We start from the raw sequence: 20,988 nt of genomic DNA on the forward strand, positions 1-20,988 counted from the left end.
GGCAACGACGAAGTCAACGTGCAAGATGCAAACGATGAAGAAGCAGAAAACAGTGAGGGAACCGAAATTCATGAAGACACTAACACTTCATCCGACTCTGAGAATGAGGTTATAAGAACCAAACAGGTGACTGAGATATATCAAAATTCATCGGCTCTAACAGAAGCACAAGTAAGGGAACTTTATAACAAGAGTCAAAGTAATGCTAGTAATGTAGTGAACTTTGTTTTGTATGCGGATTCTGATCCAACGACATATTTAGAAGCAAGTAAAGACATCAAATGGCAGGAAGCCATGGATAAGGAGATGGAATCCATAATTAAAAACGATACTTGGGAACTAGTAGATCCACCCAAGAATCAAACACCAATTGGTGTTAAATGGATATACAAAACGAAATATGATGAGCATGGAAGAGTAAGCAAGTACAAGGCTAGATTAGTAGTGAAGGGTTATAGTCAAAAGTACGGGATAGATTATCAAGATGTTTTTGCTCCGGTAATAAGATTTGATACAGTCCGGCTTGTACTTGCATTAGCAGCACATCATGGATGGCACTTACATCAAATGGATGTAAAAACGGCATTCTTAAATGGGAATCTTAAGGAACGCGTCTTCATTGAACAGCCAGAAGGGTATGTAGCAAAAGGTGAAGAAAGGAAGGTATGTAAACTAAAAAAGGCATTATATGGATTAAAACAAGCTCCGAGAGCATGGTACAGTAGAATAGAAGGGTATTTTATTACTCATGGGTTCAAGAAGTGTGCTTATGAACACACTTTATTCACGAAAATATCTAAAGATGAACGAATAATTGTCTGCTTGTATGTGGACGATCTTATTATAGCTAGTGATTCGATGTCCAGTCTCAAGTCATTCAAGGACCTAATGAAACGTGAATTTGAAATGACTGATATGGGAACATTACATTACTTTCTGGGAATGGAAGTTATTTTCAACAATGGAAACATCATTCTCTCACAACATCAATATGCAAAGAGTCTGTTAGACAAATTCAATATGACAAACTGTACTGCTCTCTCAACTCCAATGGAGTATGGTTTACGTTTGTCAAAACAAGATATGGATGATGAAGTAGATTCCAACTTATATAGGAGACTGGTGGGAAGTCTAATGTATCTGACGAATACTAGACCAGATATAATGTTTGCAGTAAACAAGATAATCCAATTCATGGAACAGCCCAAGCGAAGTCACTGGGAAGCTGGAAAGAGGATACTAAGATATATAAAGGGAACTCTAAGTCAAGGACTTGTTTACTCAAAAGGAGGGAAAGGGACATTAACGGGCTTCAGTGACAGTGATTATGCATGTAACATTGATGATAGTAAGAGCACATCTGGATATGTATTTCAGTTAGGAACAGGAACTGTAGCATGGCAGTCAAAGAAGCAAAAGGTGGTAGCTTTATCTTCAACGGAGGCCGAGTATATTGCTCTTTCCATGGCTGGATGTCAAGCTCTGTGGCTTCAAGGAATTCTGGAAGAACTTCAAGAAGGAGCCAAAGGTCCAATAGTAATTCACTGTGACAACAAATCCACGATAAGTCTGGCAAAAGATCCTGTATTTCATGGCAAGAGCAAACACATAAGAATCAAATATCATTTCTTTCGAGATCTAATCAAGAACAACGATGTAGAAGTTCGTTTCTGTCCCACCAGAAGTCAAATTGCTGATATACTCACTAAAGCTCTGCAACTTAAAGTCTTCAATCATCTGAAGAATCAACTGCAAATATGGGACGCACACACTGAATAAAGACACAGCAAACTTCTTGATCTAGCTTACGGGAGGGTATTAGACCAATATTAGATATAAGCTAGATCTTGTATATGTTTAATATAGGTTTATTAAGTTTATAGGTTATATTATGCTATTATTATTATTATTACTGATAATATAAAGTTAGGGGTAGTTATTAGGATTTCCGGATGTATATATACATTCGTATTATGTAACATTCAGATTTACCAATTCAATCAAGAACTTTATCAATACATTCTGTCGATCCATTCGAATTCCATCCAACAACCACAATTGAATAGTTAAAACAATCAAATAGGCCAAGAATATTGCAAATCTTTTCATGATAATTTACCAACAATCCTTTGGTAAATATATCTATAGCTTCTTCCTCAGAAGTAACTTCCACTGTTTGAATACCACCTTTTGAAATTTTATTCCCTTAAAAAGAATAGGTCAAGTTCAAAGTGTTTGATTCGTTCATGAAAAACAGGGTTGGCAACGACGGATATAGCTGCAATATTGTCACAAAACAAAGATATTGAAAGTTTAACTTCCACTTTGAGCTCATTTAAAACATTTATAAGCCAAATTACTTCACATGTTGCAACACACATGGAACGGTATTCTGCCTCAGTAGAAAACCTAGAAATTGTGGACTGTGTTTTACTCTTCCATGAAATTAAAGAATTTTTAAAAAGACACAGAATCCAGTAACAGACCTTCAGGAATCTAAACATTTTCCTAGTTAGAATCAGCAAAGGTTTTCAACTTAAAGACTCTCGCTTTTTAAACAAAATACCTTTGCTAGAAGAACCGTTTAGATACCTTAAAATCCTTAATGCAATCTTAAAATGAGCATTGGTAGGATTGTGCATGAACAGACTTAGGTAATGCACAGAATAAGCTATGTCGGGCCTTGTGTGAGATAAATAAGTCAGTTTTCCTAATAACTTGTGGTAAGTAGTAATGTTATTTTAGAGTAAATTACAAGTTTTGTCCTTTATGTTTGTATCAAATTGCAAGCGGTGTCCTTTACCTTTAAATTTGACGAGTTTTGTCCTTAACGTTTCAAAATCCTGCACGTCATGTCCTTTAGTACTAACCTAGTTAGATTTTTTGGTTAAATCAGATAACACAAGGGTATTTTAGTCCTTTTACCTAATTATTTAAAAATATTTAAAAAAAATATATCAAAATTAAATATTAAAAGTTAATCTCTCTCACTCCACCCCCTCTCTCTTCAGTCCACCCCTCTCTCACATCAGTTCGTCAACGCCACCATCAACCACCACCCCCACCATCAACCACCTCCACCATCAACCGCTAAAACTAATCAAGTCAAAATGTCAAATTGATAAAAAAGAGTAATGAAAACAATAGTCAACTTTACTGTATCATGTGGTCAAACAAATCTGTGACGTCAATTCCATAACCACAAACCATCAATTTGTATCTAGAATGCTAAATTTAAACATCAACAACAACATACGAATCTATAAGCATCAGATTAACACACTTCATCACAAATCAAAACCTAACAACTATACGGTCACTTAATAACCTAACAACTACCTTAGCAGCAGTGGAAGCAGCGGAATTTGAGTAATGACAGGACGAGTAGAGTTATCGACGGAAGCAGCAGTACCGCGGTGGCGAATCTGATCGTCAACAGATGGATCGGTGGTCCAATCCTCGACAACATCTGCGATGGCGGAGGAGAAGGAAGTGGCTTCATGGCAGAGAAGTGGTGGCGATTTTTTGGAAGTTTAGGCCACTGCTGAGGTTATGGTTCAGTCTTCAGGCGGGGAAGTGGTGGCCATTTTTTTGGAAGTTTAAGCCATTGCTGAGGTTATGGTTCTCACTGCTGTGGTGAAAGCAAAGGCTTGAAGAAATTAGGAAAACCATGAATTGGGGTGTTATTAGGGTTTTAAAAGGGGGAAACACAAGTGGGGAGGGGAAATGACTGTTCTACCCTCGTGTGCTAAGCATGTGACATAACTTAATAGAAACTTCTAACTAGGTTAGTGCTAAAGGACATAACGTGTAGGATTTTGAAACATTAAGTACAAAACTTGTCAAATTTAAAGGTAAAGGAAACCGCCTGCAATTTGGTACAAACATAAAGGACAAAACATGTAATTTACTCGTTATTTTAAATTACCTGATTATTCTTTGGGTAAATTACACTTTTCGTCCTTTATGTTTGTATCGGATTGCAATCGATGACCTTTAACTTTAATAATTACAGTCACAGTCCTTTATTTCTCATTACACTCTAAGTCCTTTAGCAGTAACCTGGTTAATTTTAAAAGTTAAGTTATGTCACGTGCACCTCATATGAGGGCATTTATGTCCTTTTACCCACTTGATTCATCTCCCTTATAAACCATCTTTTTACCCTATCTTTTTGAAAACACACTCTCTAACATAGAGCACCACCATATCTTTGGCTACCACCGTCGCCTGTAACCACCGGGCGTCAGAATAACCAACAAATCCGGCACCATCTACATCTCCTCTCTCTCTCTCTCTCTCTCTCTCTCTCTCTCTCTCTCGCTGGCCAACAAATTTGTAAAAAAATGATGGTGTTCCAACCAATAAACTCTAGATCCGGACCGTCATCTCAAATAACCACCATCATACCCATCGGCTTTCAGATCTATATTGTTTTTTCGAAGCTTTCAGATGTGTTGTTGAGTGGACTTCAAAGCTTTCAGATTTGTATTCTTCTCCGGTCATATCAGAACGGTGGCGATGCAACAAGATGGTGACGGTGACCAGGTCGTATTTGAACGACGGCGGTGGAGCTTTGTTAGCAACTATAAAGATTTAGAAGAAAGATTTTAGGTTGTGTCTGGATTGGGGGTTGTACAAATAAGGAGCATCTGATTGCTTTGTAATTTGGGTCAAATTGTTGTCTTCAAATTATATTCATGTGTACAGATCTTATCTCTTAGTCGAATGTAGGGTAAAATTGTTGTATTTTTGTTTTTAAACTTTAATTTGGGTAACCGTAGATGAAAGGGTAATTGTGGATTCAATGAAAGTGTATGTTGTTGAAAAGGGAGTGTGGTTTTTAGTTAATTTTTGGTTATTTGTAAGGAGTGTTGATAAGAATGAGTTTTATATATTTTTTTTTCTATAGATTGTGATGGGCAATATCTTGCAAGACATTGTAGGTGGGAGGTGTACGTGGTGGTGGCAGAGGTGGACATGGTGGTGATGTGGTGGTGGCAGGTGGAGAAGAAGAACATAAGAACAAACGGGTTTTAAATAAAAGAATAGAGATGTTTTGTTTTATTTATAAATTTATTGTTAAATAAAATGGTAAAATGACTGAAACACCCTTATGTGCCTTTGCACATGTCATACTTAACTAAAAATTTTAACTGAGTTAGTGCTACAGGACCTAAGGTGTAATGGGTTTTACAAATAAAGGATTATGACTGTAATTATTGAAGTTAAAGGTCATCCATTGCAATCAGATACAAACATAAAGGACGAAAAGTGTAATATACCCTTATTCTTTTCACACAAATGGGTCAAAACATAATTAGCCTCAATAGGACTATTGGCTGGTTTAAAACCAATCATACCAAATTCAGCAAGCAAATCAAGATGTACTTCCTTTGGGACAAACGTAACCAACTTTGACTTTCCAAAAGTTCAATACTACGAAAATATTGCAACTTTCCTAAATATTTTATCAAAAATTTTGACTTAAGGTAAGTTTTTATTTTACAATTTCAGCATTACAACTACCACTGATAATAATATCATCCACATACACAAGACGAAGTATAAACACGTAATCTTTTGTTTAACAAAAATGGAATGATCACACCTACTTTTGTTCAAACATAATTCTAAGAACACATTAACATGTTTCTATTCCACATTCTAGAAGCTTGTTTAAGAACATAAAGAGATTTTTTTAACCTACAAACCTTAGATCCCTAATCAAAACTATAACCATCAAGTAAGATCATGTAAACTTCTTCATTCAGATTGCCATACAAAAAAAAAAACATTGTTAATATCAAGTTGATACAAATCCCAATCATTATGCATAGTAAGAGATAAAACACACCCCATAGTAACCACTTCCACAACAGGTTAAAAGGTAAGAAAAATCAATACCTTTTTTTTACTAAATCCTTTAGCTACAAGTCTAGCCTTGTACCTTTCTATCTCTCCTGTGGACTTAGAGCATTCACGTCCAACCCCCCAAATTATGCGAGGGTGTTTTTATTTTATGAAAAGTGGTTGTGAGTTAGAGAGAGAAAATATTATTGTTCATCTATAAATTTGAGGGGATATTGTTCATCCTTTATAATTTTTTAATATAATTTGAAAGTGGTAGTGTGTGGAAGAGAGAGAGAAAATGTGATGATAAAAATATTAAAAAGTATTATTTAATTGAAAATAAGATAGAAAAGATAGTGATTTTTAGTATAATATAGGGTAAAAATAGGGAGTTGGATGTGAATGCTCTTATATGTAATTTTATAGATCCACTTACATCATATAGCAGGCAAATTATTATCAGTTTTAGTTTCATAATATGCATAGAAGCAAAGATTATTAAGAGACAGTTAGCATAATTTAAGACCTTTTCAAGCCCATACTTGACTTTACCTTCAACCACAAAATCGTCAAGTGTAGTAGGAAACTTAACTTTCCTAGTAGACCTCCTTGGAACCGTGCTAGGCTGGTCATGACCAACTCCCTCAAAATTATTATTATTCTCTTCAACTCCTATGTCATCCTCAGCCCTACAAGAATTAGAGTCTGGAATACTAGGTTGCTGCAATACATCCCCACCTAGAGTATAACTAGACTCATCATTTGACTGCTGAGACCAATGACTGGAGAATTGAGACTCATTACTTATGTTATCATCATTGGGAGTAGAGACAAACTTAGAATTTTGGGTACTAGTTTGATTAAACAAAATAAAAAATAGGGTAGTAACACCGGGAACAGAGTCTAGATCAGGCAATGTTAGATTTTCTTTAACTGGAAAAACATTTTCATAAAACCTAACATCTCTAGAAAAGAACATCATCCTTTGATCAAGACTCCAAAGTTTATACCCTTTCTCTTCATTTGAATAACCAACTAGAACACATTCTTCAGCATGACTTTTAAATTTATCATAATTGTTCAAAACTGTACTGAAACATAGACACCCACTAACTCTAAACTCACTCAAAACAAGTTCAAAACCATGCACAAGTTCATAAGAAGACTTACCTTTTTAAGACAGAAAAGGGAGTCTTGTTAATTAAGTAGGTAGCACTTAGAATACATTCAAACTAGAATCTAAGAGGAAATCTCCCTTGAAAAATTAACGCCCTAGCCACATTTAAAATATGCTTATGCTTTCTCTCAACAACCCCATTTGGTTGTGGTGTATGAACACGAGACTTTGATGAACTATGACATTAATAACAAAAATCACTCATTTACTTATTTATGAATTCAGTTCCATTATCACTTCTGAAAGTTGTAACAGTTTTATTAAACTGAATTTTAAGCAAATTAAAGAATCCTTTAATGTTATAAAAAACTTCATCTTCATACTTCATGAGGTACACCCACACAATTCTAGTGTAATCATCAACATCGGTAAGAAAATATATGAACCCATCCGTGCTTTGAACCCTATAGGAACCCCACACATCAAGATGAATTAATTCATCCAAAGATGTAGACTTATGATCACTTAATGGAAATGGTTTTGTATGTTGTTTAGCCCTATGACAAGTTTCACAAGGAGACAAATTGTTACTAGTTTTAAAATTCAATGTATCTTTTAGCACATACAAAAAATATTTAGAAGGATGTCCTAGTCTAGCATGCCACATATTAACATCACAACTAGCGTAACACACCATGTCAGAAACACAAAAACTACCACAGGAATAGAGACTATCAAGTTGATTACCAATCACCAGAACATTCTTTGTTTAAAAATTCTGAATATAACATTTGCTTTCATCAAAGCATACGGTTTCTAAGTTTTTTTCTCTTATAATTAAGTCCCTAGTTTTTTTTTCTCTTATAATTAAGTCCCTTTGGAAATTTTGTGAAAAAAATGTGTTTTTCACTAAATTTTTGACACAAATAATTATTTATATTTGAGATAAGAAATAATGGATTTTAATAATCCTAACTATTAGTCGTTGGCCGATAACTGTCCCAACTTCAAAAATAACCAGTGGTGGTGTCACCTTTTCATATATTGTAAACTAATGGACCTTTACTAAAAACGATAAGGGGACAAAAAGAAATTAAGTTTTTTTTTTTAGTAAAGGTCTGTTATTTTACAATATGTGAAAATGTGGGACCACCACTGATTATTTTTTAAGTTGGGACCATTGCCGGCCAACGGCTAATACTTTGCATTATTAAAATCCATTATTCCTTGATATTATTATAATTATTATTTAAAGTGTTTGTTTTCTATTATGTGAGAAGATCACAACAAACCAAGTCGTTTCCAAAATGGAGTCAATATGAACCAAATATTGAAGCTCTAAATTGTGTGGTTGGAACACTAAAATTGTAAACTATCGAAATTAAGGTTGTCCCACATAGGTCGAATGATAAAGTTTGAGTTGGTTTACAAGTAAAAAAAATTATATAGGAATGTATTCCTATATAAAAAGGCACACCCAGTGTAAAACAGGAAGATGTGAGGCACCCGACGCTCCTGGGACGAAGGCAATTAGCGTAATATGGCGTTTTGATGGCGCACTATGCACGAGTCTGTGGTGCAGGTTGAATGATTGATGTGGTTAACAGAAAAGAAAAGAAAAAAAAGAAAAAAAAAAACCCTTTAAGTTTTACAAACAAAGAATTCATCTGAATGGCCCATAATTTGTTTTAAGACTGTGGGGTATGGTGGGGCTTGGGTTGGGGCATCGGTTGACACGTGTAATTTCAAAATTCAAGTTTCAAACCCACTTTGAAGGGGGTATGGTGGGCGTGGCTTGGCTAGCGTGGCCAAGCCACATCAGCTTTTTTTATAATATATATATATATATATATATATATATATATATATATAACCAAAAACTACATAAACATACAAAATAATTATTAAAATAAACATACAAAATAATTATCAAAATAAACATGCAAAATAATTATCAAAATAAAAAACTATCATTCTTCGTCGTCTTCGTTGGTTTCGAACCCGGGAATCGTTGAAACATGTTCCACCAAATCAGATCGAAGGTTGTGATATATATCCCTTGAAACATGTTCCACCAAATCTGATCCTTGTCCCATAGTCGACAAGGCATTCCCAATATTCGCCACCTTTTCTTCAAAACACCGAATGCTCGCTCGACGTCTTTACGTGCAGCCATCTGGACCTTTTGCCACGTATTAAATCCTAATTGCCCGGTTACATCGGGTTTTTGTTGGAAATAAACATACTTCTCCTCAAGATCTCTAGATATCCTTAAAAATAAGTTTCTACTCATACGAAAACGACGCCTAAACATTTTTTCATCATACTTAGGTTCCGCTGAGAAGTAATCGCTTACCAACAAATCATTAGCGGTGTGCCGTTCACGAGCGATGTACCTTCTCCTCCGTTTAGGTTGTTGAGTCTCTTCCTCATCGTCTTCGTCTTCCACGATAGCTTTCACCACCGCCGCGATCGTTTGTAGAAATATTTCCGCACCATCGTCAGATGATGATGACGATTCACTATAACTTGAAGAACTCATGGCAAGATTGTGTTTTATGTGTTTGATATTGTGTGAGAAAAATGTTAAATATTGTAAGGTATTTATAAAGGAAAAAAAAATTAAAAGTAGCCCCCAACGGCTAGTTTGAATGAGTCATTCACAGCCCGCCATGTCAGCTTGCTCCCCTGCCCCACGCCCGGCTTGAAAGCCAAGCCCCAAGGGTCACGCCCCAACCCAAACCCACCTGAGATGATGGCTTTGGCGTTTTCTCCCAACCCACGCCCCAACCCAAATCCCATACCCCATGACCTTGGTTAACAGAAAGTCTCCGCCAACTCTCATCTTCCCATTCTGTACTTCCACTTTTTACTTTTCTTTCTTAATATTTTTATACTTAAGAGGTTTTAATATTTTATACTTAAAAGATATCATGGTAAATTATTATAAATAATAAATAATAATTGTGAATTGATATTTTTTACTGTAGCCATGGTGGCATAAGAGGGTTTTTTTTGTTTTAGTCTTTTGTTTTTTTTTTTTATTTCAATCTCTCAACATGTCATTTACATCGCTCTATTTTTATAAAAAAATTGTGTAAAATGTTATTTTGATCCCTTCGAATTTTACGTGCTTATTTTCATGTACGCCGGTCAAATATAATATGTTTTCGTGTTTATTTCTATCTTTTTTATGTATATTTTAGGTTGATCTATGTTTTGTCGAGTCGGATAAAATCAAATACGTTTCACTAGGTGGTAAAAGTTCGAGTTACTTTATGTTTCAACAATGTCGCAACGCGCGGTACCATTCTTTATAAGTACGTTTTGGTATAAATCCAAGTTGGTTTACGTTTTGACATAATTTTTCTAGGTAATGATTCGGGTTAAATATAATACGTTTTCGTACTTATTTTTATGTCTGTTTTCAGTTCGTCTATGTTTTGGCGTAAGTTTTATTCGAAAACGGATCATGTCAAATATTTAACAGTATAAACTCGAGTTGCTTTAATTTTTCAACGTTGCCGCAACTCGCGGCGGGTCAATGTTCTAGTTTCAAACATTTTAATGTTGTGTGAATGATATTTGTGATATACAAATCACTTACCTTATAAGGGTGGGCGGAGTGGGTTCGGTGAGTGGGGGGAGGGTAGTTTACCGAGGGGTGATGTGTTGCCGGGGTGTTATCAGTGATCGGGGAGTGGGTATAGCGGTGTATACTCACCGAGTGAAAGAGGGACAATTTTTTGACCGTTGAAATTTTTTGACCGTTTATCATTAAATAAAATGATTGTTTATCTTGAATAAAAAATTGTTTTCTTTATTTAACCCACACTTTTTAACTTATTTTACACACCACTCTTTCTAAACAAAAAAATTCTACACCCACACCACATCATGGATAAACAAAACAAAGGTGAACCCAAGAAAAAGGTTCCGGTTGCCGAGGATCGGACTCAAGAAAAAAAGGTTTCGCAAACGAGACAAGGTGATTCTAGAGCACGAGTGCACCGGTTCAAACCCCATACGGATATTCACCAAACTCTCAACCTCAATTTTTTTACCCCCAACCTTCACAACCGATTTTTTATAACACCCAACCTAATTTTTCGCCACAAATATTTTCACACCCAAGCTTCACAACCGACTTCGATTTTTTATAACACCCAACCTATATAAAAAAAATTCGCCACAAATATTTTCACACCCAAGCTTCACAACCGACTTCGACTTTTTATAACACCCAACCTATATAAAAAAAGAAATAGATTACCCATGTGTTTGACCATTGCTAGTGATTGAGTGCAAAATAGAGAATGGAGTGGGGACTTGACATGGCATTACATTATTGACTAGAAAATTGTTTAAACACTCACTAGTTGATGACCACTTCCTCCACCCTAAAAAATGACCTTTTATATATTTTATAAATCATAAGACTAAATTAACAAAAATAAAGTACATGGATTTAAGTGAAACTCAGACTTTCCAAGTTTTCCCTGATTATTTTTTGTTTAAACCAATTAAATAAAATATGGAAGGGTCGTGTTCAATTGGCAAAGTAATTGGAGTTAAGGTGTTGTTTCCCTTGAGAAACACGCCTATCTATCACTCCCTTGCTCCGATCCGAAATGGCCGAGTGTTGTCGGATGGAAAAATCGAGTGTGATCGCATGATCAACTGTCCCGCCAAAGACGGATTTGTCGTAATTTAAGTCAATCAAATAAATAAATAAGGTACGGAATTAAATAATCAATTTTACAAAACTTGTTAGAAATAATGGGATCAAAATCGTAAAGCACACAAGGATTTTATGATCAGCTCGATCAGGACTCTTTCTCCTTTATTAATATCGAACCAAAACAAAAATAACCAAAAAATTACATACCCTAACACATCTATTTCAACTAAACTAATTACTTTCTAAACTACGAAATCTAATACCTAATTAACCGATAAATAATATAACAAGATAAACCTATTAATTCAAACTAACAATTATCTCTAAACCACAAACTAATATTTATTATTTTCTTCTCTTATCGACTTATAAATCTTTATCTTTTCTTTCGGTTTATCACATGCCACAATTTTACCCGAACCATCTTCAAAAATACCATTAAAACCTAGAAACCTGAATTATATATATTGAACTATGGATTTCCCTATTTGTACATCCCCTCATAAAACGGTGAACCCGTCAAACCCAAAATTTGAACCGATAAACAATCAACTAGTTAAAATTCGGGTTGTGTTAGTCTTCGTTTATCCGTATGTCAAGTTATGTATGGTGTTCATCCGCAAGTTTTGTTTCGGATGGATGGTTTCTTTTGTTTCGGATGTTTTCATAGTTAGCTAATTGTTATCTTGCTTTGTTCTGCGTATATAATAGTGAGTTACACATGTGCTTTCATTTGAACTAGTGAGTTACACATGTGCTCTGCGACGGGCTGGCCTGACTTTTAACAAATTTGAAATGGAAACATGCAATGATAAAAATAACATTAATAGCATAAATTTGGCCGATTGTGTATATTAAAAGTTACAATGAAAAAAAATAAAATATACTCAAAACTATTTTTAATAATAAAAAACTAAAGCTTTAAAACCCTTGTAAATTTAAAAGAAAAACAAAAAGACAATCGATATACAAGTTATTTAAAGCATAAGGCTACGATTGATGATTTAAATGAACAAAACACAATATGTAATACAAAATGAAAAAAAGAAAAGAAAAACAAAATGTTACTATAGCAAACCCATGATATAAACTGATATATAATTGTTAGGGGTGAAATTTTTATGCTCAGGATCCTGATGTCCTTGGCATACGGCAGTATCCTGACGCGACTAAGGATTCCTGGGATTCTTGAAGACCAAGCAAGTGACCGTTGGCGCCTTCAAGCTCTTTTTCACACGTTTTCTTCAACAATCTTCACGAGCATTCCGTATTAGGCCATCCACTAGGCGTTGTAGGAAATATAAATTAGTTTGCTCTAATCGACTTAGGTACAACATTCACACTGAACACATTCACAATCACTACAAACATCAGTTCTCGATCGATCAAGGCTCACATTTGTACTTTTTAAGTTATTAATAAAGAGAAGCTGTGTAATTTCGAGCTCCTGGGGTCTTTTGTGTCAGAGATCATCTTCACGGAGAAGAAGAAGAAGAAGAAGAGGAGGTTTTTCCCATGTGTCATTAGTTGTGCATTGCATTCATCTTTATCTTATCACATTTTACCTTTATTCGCCTTCAAAATTGTTTTCTACACTAAGCACTTCACCTCTCTTTCTCATTTTGGTTAACCCAGGATCCTAATTACCAAACTTGTTATTTTCACAAACACTTCACCTCACTTTCTCATTTTGGTTATTAAAACCCTCTTGTTAGTTTTTAACCAAAACAATAATAATGAGAACCAGATATATTCACAGTTCAGATTGAAACCAAAACCGAATCGAAATAGAATCCGCCTTTAACTTTGCATTCAGTTAACCGATGAACACCCCGGCATAACTTAATACATAAAGATTGACATTCGTATTCACATAACTATCAATCCTATGTTACAACGAGGCCAAAAATCCAATAAAAGATGAACATGACTGTTGTCAAATTATATTTTTAGGCTCATCAAACCCAATACCATAAGATATAAGCCCATATCAAAAGTATTTGTTGGATAATTGGATTATGTAAGTATATCCATGTTCACGTAGGCTAAGGCCCACGTTTGTGTGATAATATTGATCTTATATGAAATTTTAACATTATGTGTTCTCTTACCATGTATCATAAATGAAATCATAGTTTTCTTATCATCCCCCATGTTCATTAAGAAAATAATTCACTTTAAAGTGAAGAGACATGTATAAGAAAATAAATTCACTTTAAAAACTAGTACAACTAATAAATCATAGTTTTCTTGTCATCCCCTCATACTTACTAAAAACTTATCAAAAATCGATATTTCTTTCACTGACCTTTCTGTATAAGTTTTTAGTAAGTATTACATAATATTTATTAGTTGTACTAGCTTTTAGCCTTTAGGAATGTTCAATAACCGTCAAAGCCATCCAAACCAAGCAAATAGACCAGTTTAGACTTTAGATATCCGGACTGTTCAGTTATCATAGTTTCGTGGTTTAACGCTTCAACGGTTAGGTCCTTTTACCTGCAATATTTATATATTTGTTTTCCTTTTTTTGGAGTATGTAATTATATATATGTACCATAAACAAAAACTATGAAGTATGAATGAACACCACACACACATATACCCTTTCTTCCCTTCTCTTTATATAATTCAAAGAGTCACCCACATTGACATGTAAACAAAAGAAGACAATGAGTTATGCACAAGATGAGCATTTCATGTGAACAAAAACCATTTGAACAAACAAATATTCAAGAATCTTCATATGACAGTTAAGGATCGATGTGATGTACCGACGGGAAACCTTTGTCTTCCTTGTTTGAAGTTTTCTTCCTCTTCTTCTCAGAGTGTGGTTCTTTTGCTTTTAGATCATGTGAAAACGCCCTCAATGTATCCGCCAAATGTTTGTTCCTATGTGCTAAAACCAAATCATACAGTTCCAGTTATCTAACTACGAATGTAGAGTCCTATAATTTATAGAACGCTTTGATAGACATACCAGATAGAATGACATCATTCATATTCACAATCTTTCGATTAGCATGATGTGCAAACAGCTCAAGATCATCAGCTAACTGTTCTGCAGTTACAGGAAAAACACTCATTGTAGAAGGTCCAAGATTAATTTCTCACGGTACAACTAGGCGGTGCCTCATGTACTTCTGGGTCAAAATTAGGATATGTAAAAACAAAAATCATGAAAGCCTTATTTGATAAAGAGATTGATAAGACAAACAAATGAGAAAGACACAGCTTCTGGTTGTAGATATTTAATTTTACATAGAGCAACGCCTCACGTATATGATGTGCTCACCTGAGCTTTTGAGACCTAAATGTCTCGGAGCGTGTCGCGCTTTTTTAAACCAAAGCTTCAACAAAAAGAAACTAACAAAATATTAACGATATAAAAAGCACCCACAATCACTAATCCTGCAGCTTTCCGTTTTTAAAATGACAAACTCACATAGTCGCTAAATCTTACACCTATGTCGACTGTGGGACTATAACCTGCACCACTTATGGGGCAACACCTTACCACACTCCTTGGTACCACCATGCTACAAGCCTGTTGATACCTAACTACTAAGCCCTGTGTTTACATTTTACAAACTAGCATCAATTCAAAGAGTGAAAGAATAAATCAAGTATAATTTAGTAGTAGTACTGCCATGAAATAAGTTGCAGTATAACTACATTTTGTAGCAGATTCTGGTCATCAATTAACAATCTGGATATTTATGATAGTTTCTCCATGATCAATTGTTCTGTCTTAATACTTTTGAAGTCAAATGAAAGAAATCAAGACTCTGTAAAACCCTAAGACAACTCAAATTTGCATATTTGTTATCATAATACTCCTGTTTTTTTCTAATTAAACTCCATGTTATAAAGTTATTTATCAAAAGAGAACATAGAATTCATTTCAATTGTAGACTTCAAATCACATATTATCAACATAATGATGCACTAAACTAGCAAAACCCTAAATCATGGTTTTAACTTGTAACTATCACTACACGCTAGTCAGGCGATAGAGTACTAGCGATTAATCAGAACTAATCCGGATTGGATTTTTTTACGAAATTTATCAAACTTAAACATATATACAAACATTTTCAAAGTTTTATAACCAATTTTAACAAAAATTTGACTGATGACTTTGACCGAAATTTGACTGGCTTGGACCGATCACCGTTTTAGGTCCGACTAGGTGAAATTTAATCGGTAAACTATTGAATACCGATTAATCAGCGATTAATCCCAATTTTGACAACACTGCCCTAAATTCAATAATCAACAACAATGTCAACATTCCTACAACTACATTTACCTAATTCCAACCGCTACATACAAACAAACTAACTAAATTAATCAACAAAACAAACAGATCTGGAACAATACCGGCATACTTGAAGGCCAAATCAGAGATGCAAACGATAACTGATTGAGAAATCTCCAGGTTGTTTCGTTTAGCTGTACCGAACAAAGAAATGAATCGAATGAAAATGAGATCGATTAAGAGAAATGTTGCGATATACAGTAACACATACACACCTTCGGATTCTGCGATAGAGATTGTGGAGATACGGAACCGATCTCTGAGATGAGCAGTGGCTTCTTCTTCATCGTCTTCTTTCTCTGTGTCGCTTACGTCGAAACAGTCCTCCGTTGTTACTGGATCCATTACAGTCTCGGATTTGTGAGTTTTCTAGGGTTTCTAGAGTATCTATTCGATGTAGAAGAAGAGAAGAAGACGAAATGCTTGTTTCGCGCCAAAAAAAATGTTGTTTATTGTTCTATTTGTTTAACTTTTTTTAACGGGACTCTTGATATTTAGACCTACTAGTTTAGCACTAAATAATTCAGACTGTTTGTTTCGTGGGCAGATGTCTGATGTCTGAATAGTTTAAACATTTGTCTCTGAATGGTGAAGCATTAGACTTAGACTGAGTATGAATAGTCAAGACATCTAATCTGAATTGGTCAGACATTTGTCTCTAAACGGTTAAGCATTATACTTACTCTTAATAGTTTTTACTGGTTCAACACTTAGGGTTGTTTGGCAACATCTGAATGATTAAGAGCTGATACAGTAAGAGGTCTGAACCAGTAAGAGGTTTGAACCATTAAGAGTTTGTATAATAATTAACCGTTTAGAGGCAAATATCTAACCAATTCAGATTAGAGGTCTCAACCATTCAGACTTTGTATATGCTTAACCATTCAGAGGCAAATGTCTGAACTATATAGACATTTGCTCGTGAAACAAACAGTCTGAACCATTAAGTGCTAAACTAGTAAGAGGTCTGAACCATTAAGAGCAAACAGTCCCTTAATGGTTCAGACCTCTTACTAGTTCAGCACTTAACCATTCAGAAGTTGCCAGACAGTCGTAAAAAGTTAATACGCCCAAAGTTTTATGTGATTTGAAGTTTAAACATATTACATATTAAATTTATGTGAGTTTTCTAGGGTTTTTATCCACTTGTGGCATAGTGGTAGGAGACTTGGGTTTTCTAGTGTAGACTCAAGTTCAATTCTCACTTGTGTTATATTGATGTGGATATAGGCAATGAAAGATTTAGATTAGGCCTTGTGTGCCCAACTGGGTTTTCGTCCTACCGTGTGTTACGTCAGAGAATTCTACTTTTATGGTGGCACAACGACTGTCAAGTGGCAATCGATGGTATGGTTTCATGGGGAACGCTTAAAAAGGTCAAACTTTGAAGCCAGCGTGAACCTAGTTAAGACAACATAGTCTGGCCAAAGAGAGGCAATACGATGCTCTCCAATTTGGAGAGTGTGGTAACCTTATACATGAAATTCACAGTTCAAAAAAATAAAACAATTTTGATATCACAAAAAATAATATGAATATTGGATTTTAATAATCCCAACTATTCGTCGTTGGCCGCCAACAGTCCCAACTTCAAAAATAACCACTGGCAGTCCCAACTATTAACATATTGGCCTCCAATGGACTCTGACTAACAGAACCCTAACACTGTTAGTCTCTAGTTACTGGAAAAATGTTTTTGGCCGGAAAACTCATTTTTGGCTGGAAAACTCAATATTTTCGTCCCAAACCTCTTTCTAACCTTATTAAAAACATTTAGAAATCTTTTTCTAGTAAAAATCCCAATTATTGAAGTCGCTGGAAAACTCCTTTTTAGCCGGAAAACTCAACTTTTTGGCCGGAAAACTCAACATTTTCGTCTCAAACCTCTTTGTAACCTTAGATCGGACCTTTAGAAACCTTTTTCTGACCAAAAACGGTTTTCCAGAGACTAGCGGCGTTAGGGTTCTGCTTGTCAGGGTCCATTGGTGGCCAATATGTTAATAGTTATGGCTGCCGGTGGTTATTTTTGAAGTTGGAACTGTTGGCGGCTAACGGCGAATAGTTGGGATTATTAAAATACAATATTCCAAAATAATATATAACATACTAATGTATGTAAAATGTATATATCAAACGACTATTGCTACTCATCTCTAATATTATTGGATTTGTGGATTAGCCTTTCTTTGCATTGCTATTTTTCGGGGTTTTTATGAAATACTTATTAGACGCCAAAAATGAATCTATATGTTTCAATACTATACAGTTAAAAAAAATAATGAAAAACACGTGTCATTTATTAGTTGTGAATACTTATTTTTTAATTAAATTAAAGATAGTTATTATATTATCAACCAAATAAATTTGATATGAAACTATTATTAATTTTTTTAAATAAACTTATGGGTAAAATACAGTTTTTGTCCATTATATTTGTATTATATTGATGCTGGGTAATATGGATACGACATAAAAAAATCGTTAAGTTGTGAAACCATAACGCAAACTAGTGTTGATATGTGGTTATTCTAAAAACCTTATCTGATGCTACTTTGATGTGATGACATAAACAAGCAAAGAGTGAGATTAAGGTAGTGTTTGTTTTTTAGGTCTGCAGTCTGCGGACCACATCTGCAAACGTCTACACGAGAAAATGTGGACCAAATATCTGCAGAGTTTAATAAAAAGAGTGTTTGATTATCTCACCTCTTTTTAAAACCCCACACCTGCAAACGTATTCTCCCTTTCTCTTCTCCCAAACCCCTTTCTCTTGAAAACATTTCAGATCTGCAAACGTATTACAAAGGAGGCAGATGAGGAAGATCGATGTTGCAGCCGTATCACAAAGGAGGCAGATGAGGAAGATCAATGTTGCAGCCGTCGACTTCAGGTCGTCGTTTCCCATCGATTTCATGTTCAATTTCCAGCATCAATAATTTTTTAGCTTGACGTGGCATACGGTTGAGAATTGTTTTACTCTAGTTGTATAAAAGGCAATAAGTTAATAAGTTGTTTCAAAAAGCTAAGCCAAACACTCCCTAAGAATGATTTGGTGTCCATAGACAAACCACCGGTACATAAGCAAGTCACGGATGAAAATGATCAAACTCAAGTTATACACTTGATTATGATGATAATGATAATTTGGATTTAATTTAGTAATTATAAGTTTTATAATCTTATATTTCGAAAACGGATGTGACACTGACAAAGCTTATGAAAGCTGGTTTGCAGGTTATGAGTGAATCAGAGCAAGTTCAAAATTTAATCTTGGTGTGGCACTGACCAAGATTGTGACAATAATGGAGTACGATGAATATGAGACATCGTGCTAATTCAGATTGTTTCAAGCACAAGCGAAAGCTTTGAAGGTAGCATATGATCATGGGATGGCACGTTATGGATCGAACACCACAAATGTACACTTTATTTTTATTTGAGCGTATAGCATCAATCGTTAGTTGATAAGTCTTAAAATATGAGATTTATTTAAAAGCTTTCTCGATTATAAAATCAATAGGTCGAGATTATATTTCCTTGGATATATAAAAAAATAGGAACTCTTTTCCACGCAAAATCCTTTAAAACTAAATTAATAAAGATAGGGTGTTAGATCTTCACAAATTTTATACTATAGTGAATTTGTAAAACTAAGAACATCGTGAGACTCATTAGTCATTACAAGAAGGAGAGGTGAGGGGTTTTCTGGTAACCACACTCTAGCGTGAGAATAAGTGTTACTCTTTAGAGAGTAAATTGTAATTGTAAGTGAAAGTGAGAGTAGATAGCATGGATTCGATTTCACCTTGATGGAGTGTAGTATTTATAGCCGAAGGAATGGTAGGTGATTGGAAGAGACGTTGGTATCATGAATATCCATTTGGTCCCCTCTGTGTCGATTGTTAGCGTCCGCATAGGTGGGTTTGTGTTCGCGGCCTTTCATTAGTTATATGTCGTTTTCAGGATGTCCTTGTTGTATCTGTGACGTGCGATTGATCAGATTTCAATGTCACTTGCACCTCCTATCTCTTCTACGATAACCACTAGGGGAGATCACTTGGTACAATGATCGTCGACCACCATTGGCTACACGTCGCTTGCATATTGTCTCTTTTGTATCCTTCGTGCTGGCATATATTCACGTGACGGGTAGGCCATGTGGATGATTTGTCATGGCCAGTTGTCTAGGTTGCAAGTTAGATATAGGTTTTACCCGGACCCATAGAACGTCTTGGACCGTATCTCTTCAATTTTAAAACTTGTTCGTAAACCTTTACATGAATTATATGAAAAAACTTTTTTAAAGGTATGTTAAGGAAACAAATAAATGTTCTGTGCACGTCGTATTGTCTAGCTATATCAAGTTCTACAAAATAAACATAATAGTGAAGAAACTATATTTGATTTTTACAAAATGCTTACAATAGTGAAGAAACTATATTTGATTTTTACAAAATGCTTAATTACTCGTGCCACAAAATTCTAAATTATACTTTTTATAATTTTAAAAATAATTTTCCCTACATTTGAACGGTAACTTGTTTTTTAATATATGGTTTTTACTTATTAGTTCAATTCGCTTTGAAAGTTTGTATCACGTATTCACATTGAGGTTTCAACTCTATTTAAAAAAGTCCGTATGAAATTTAATTTACAAATAAATGAGTAACGTACACAATTTAAAGCACATATGATTATAGTGTTGATAAAAAACTTTAATAACTAGTATTAACCCCCCGCGTTGCGGCGAGAGCGTAAAACCATGTCAAATAGCACCAATCCACATCTCTATCAGCAACCGCCAACACTAAAGTTGCGTGTTAATGCAAAGAAATTAGGTCAAAACGTAAAAACAGAAAATAACAACTAAGTCGATCTGTGATCCGCACGTTATGACAAACCTGTCAAATGGGAAAAATAATCAAAGTAAAAACATTAAACCACGCATGCAAGTTCCGCTGTGTTAACTCGTAAAATTGAGAACCAAGCGTAAAACGAAATGTAAAAACGTTGAAT

General features: G+C 34.8%; 1 protein-coding gene across 1 annotated transcript; it reads right to left on the minus strand.

The window, feature by feature from the left end:
• Positions 1–14,253: 14,253 nt before the first annotated feature.
• Positions 14,254–16,434, minus strand: LOC110886752 (protein MHF1 homolog). Its single transcript, XM_022134589.2, has 4 exons — positions 16,188–16,434; positions 16,035–16,106; positions 14,632–14,712; positions 14,254–14,550 (listed from the first exon to the last, which is right to left on the minus strand). The coding sequence occupies exons 1-4, from the start codon at positions 16,315–16,317 to the stop codon at positions 14,405–14,407; spliced, it is 429 nt and encodes a 142-aa protein (XP_021990281.1). The 5' UTR covers positions 16,318–16,434; the 3' UTR covers positions 14,254–14,404.
• Positions 16,435–20,988: the final 4,554 nt, after the last annotated feature.

This window comes from Helianthus annuus, chromosome 8, assembly GCF_002127325.2.
Source record: "Helianthus annuus cultivar XRQ/B chromosome 8, HanXRQr2.0-SUNRISE, whole genome shotgun sequence".
NCBI classification, from domain to species: domain Eukaryota; kingdom Viridiplantae; phylum Streptophyta; class Magnoliopsida; order Asterales; family Asteraceae; genus Helianthus; species Helianthus annuus.

Bases quoted from the DNA above. Each gene is read 5' to 3' on its own strand.
- LOC110886752 (XM_022134589.2), bottom strand. From the start codon at position 16,317: ATGGATCCAGTAACAACGGAGGACTGTTTCGACGTAAGCGACACAGAG. The intron at 16,107-16,187 runs GTGTGTATGTGT...TGTTCGGTACAG, and splicing joins CTCTATCGCAGAATCCGAAG to CTAAACGAAACAACCTGGAG. The intron at 14,713-16,034 runs GTATTGTTCCAG...CTGTAACTGCAG, and splicing joins TTTGGCCTTCAAGTATGCCG to AACAGTTAGCTGATGATCTT.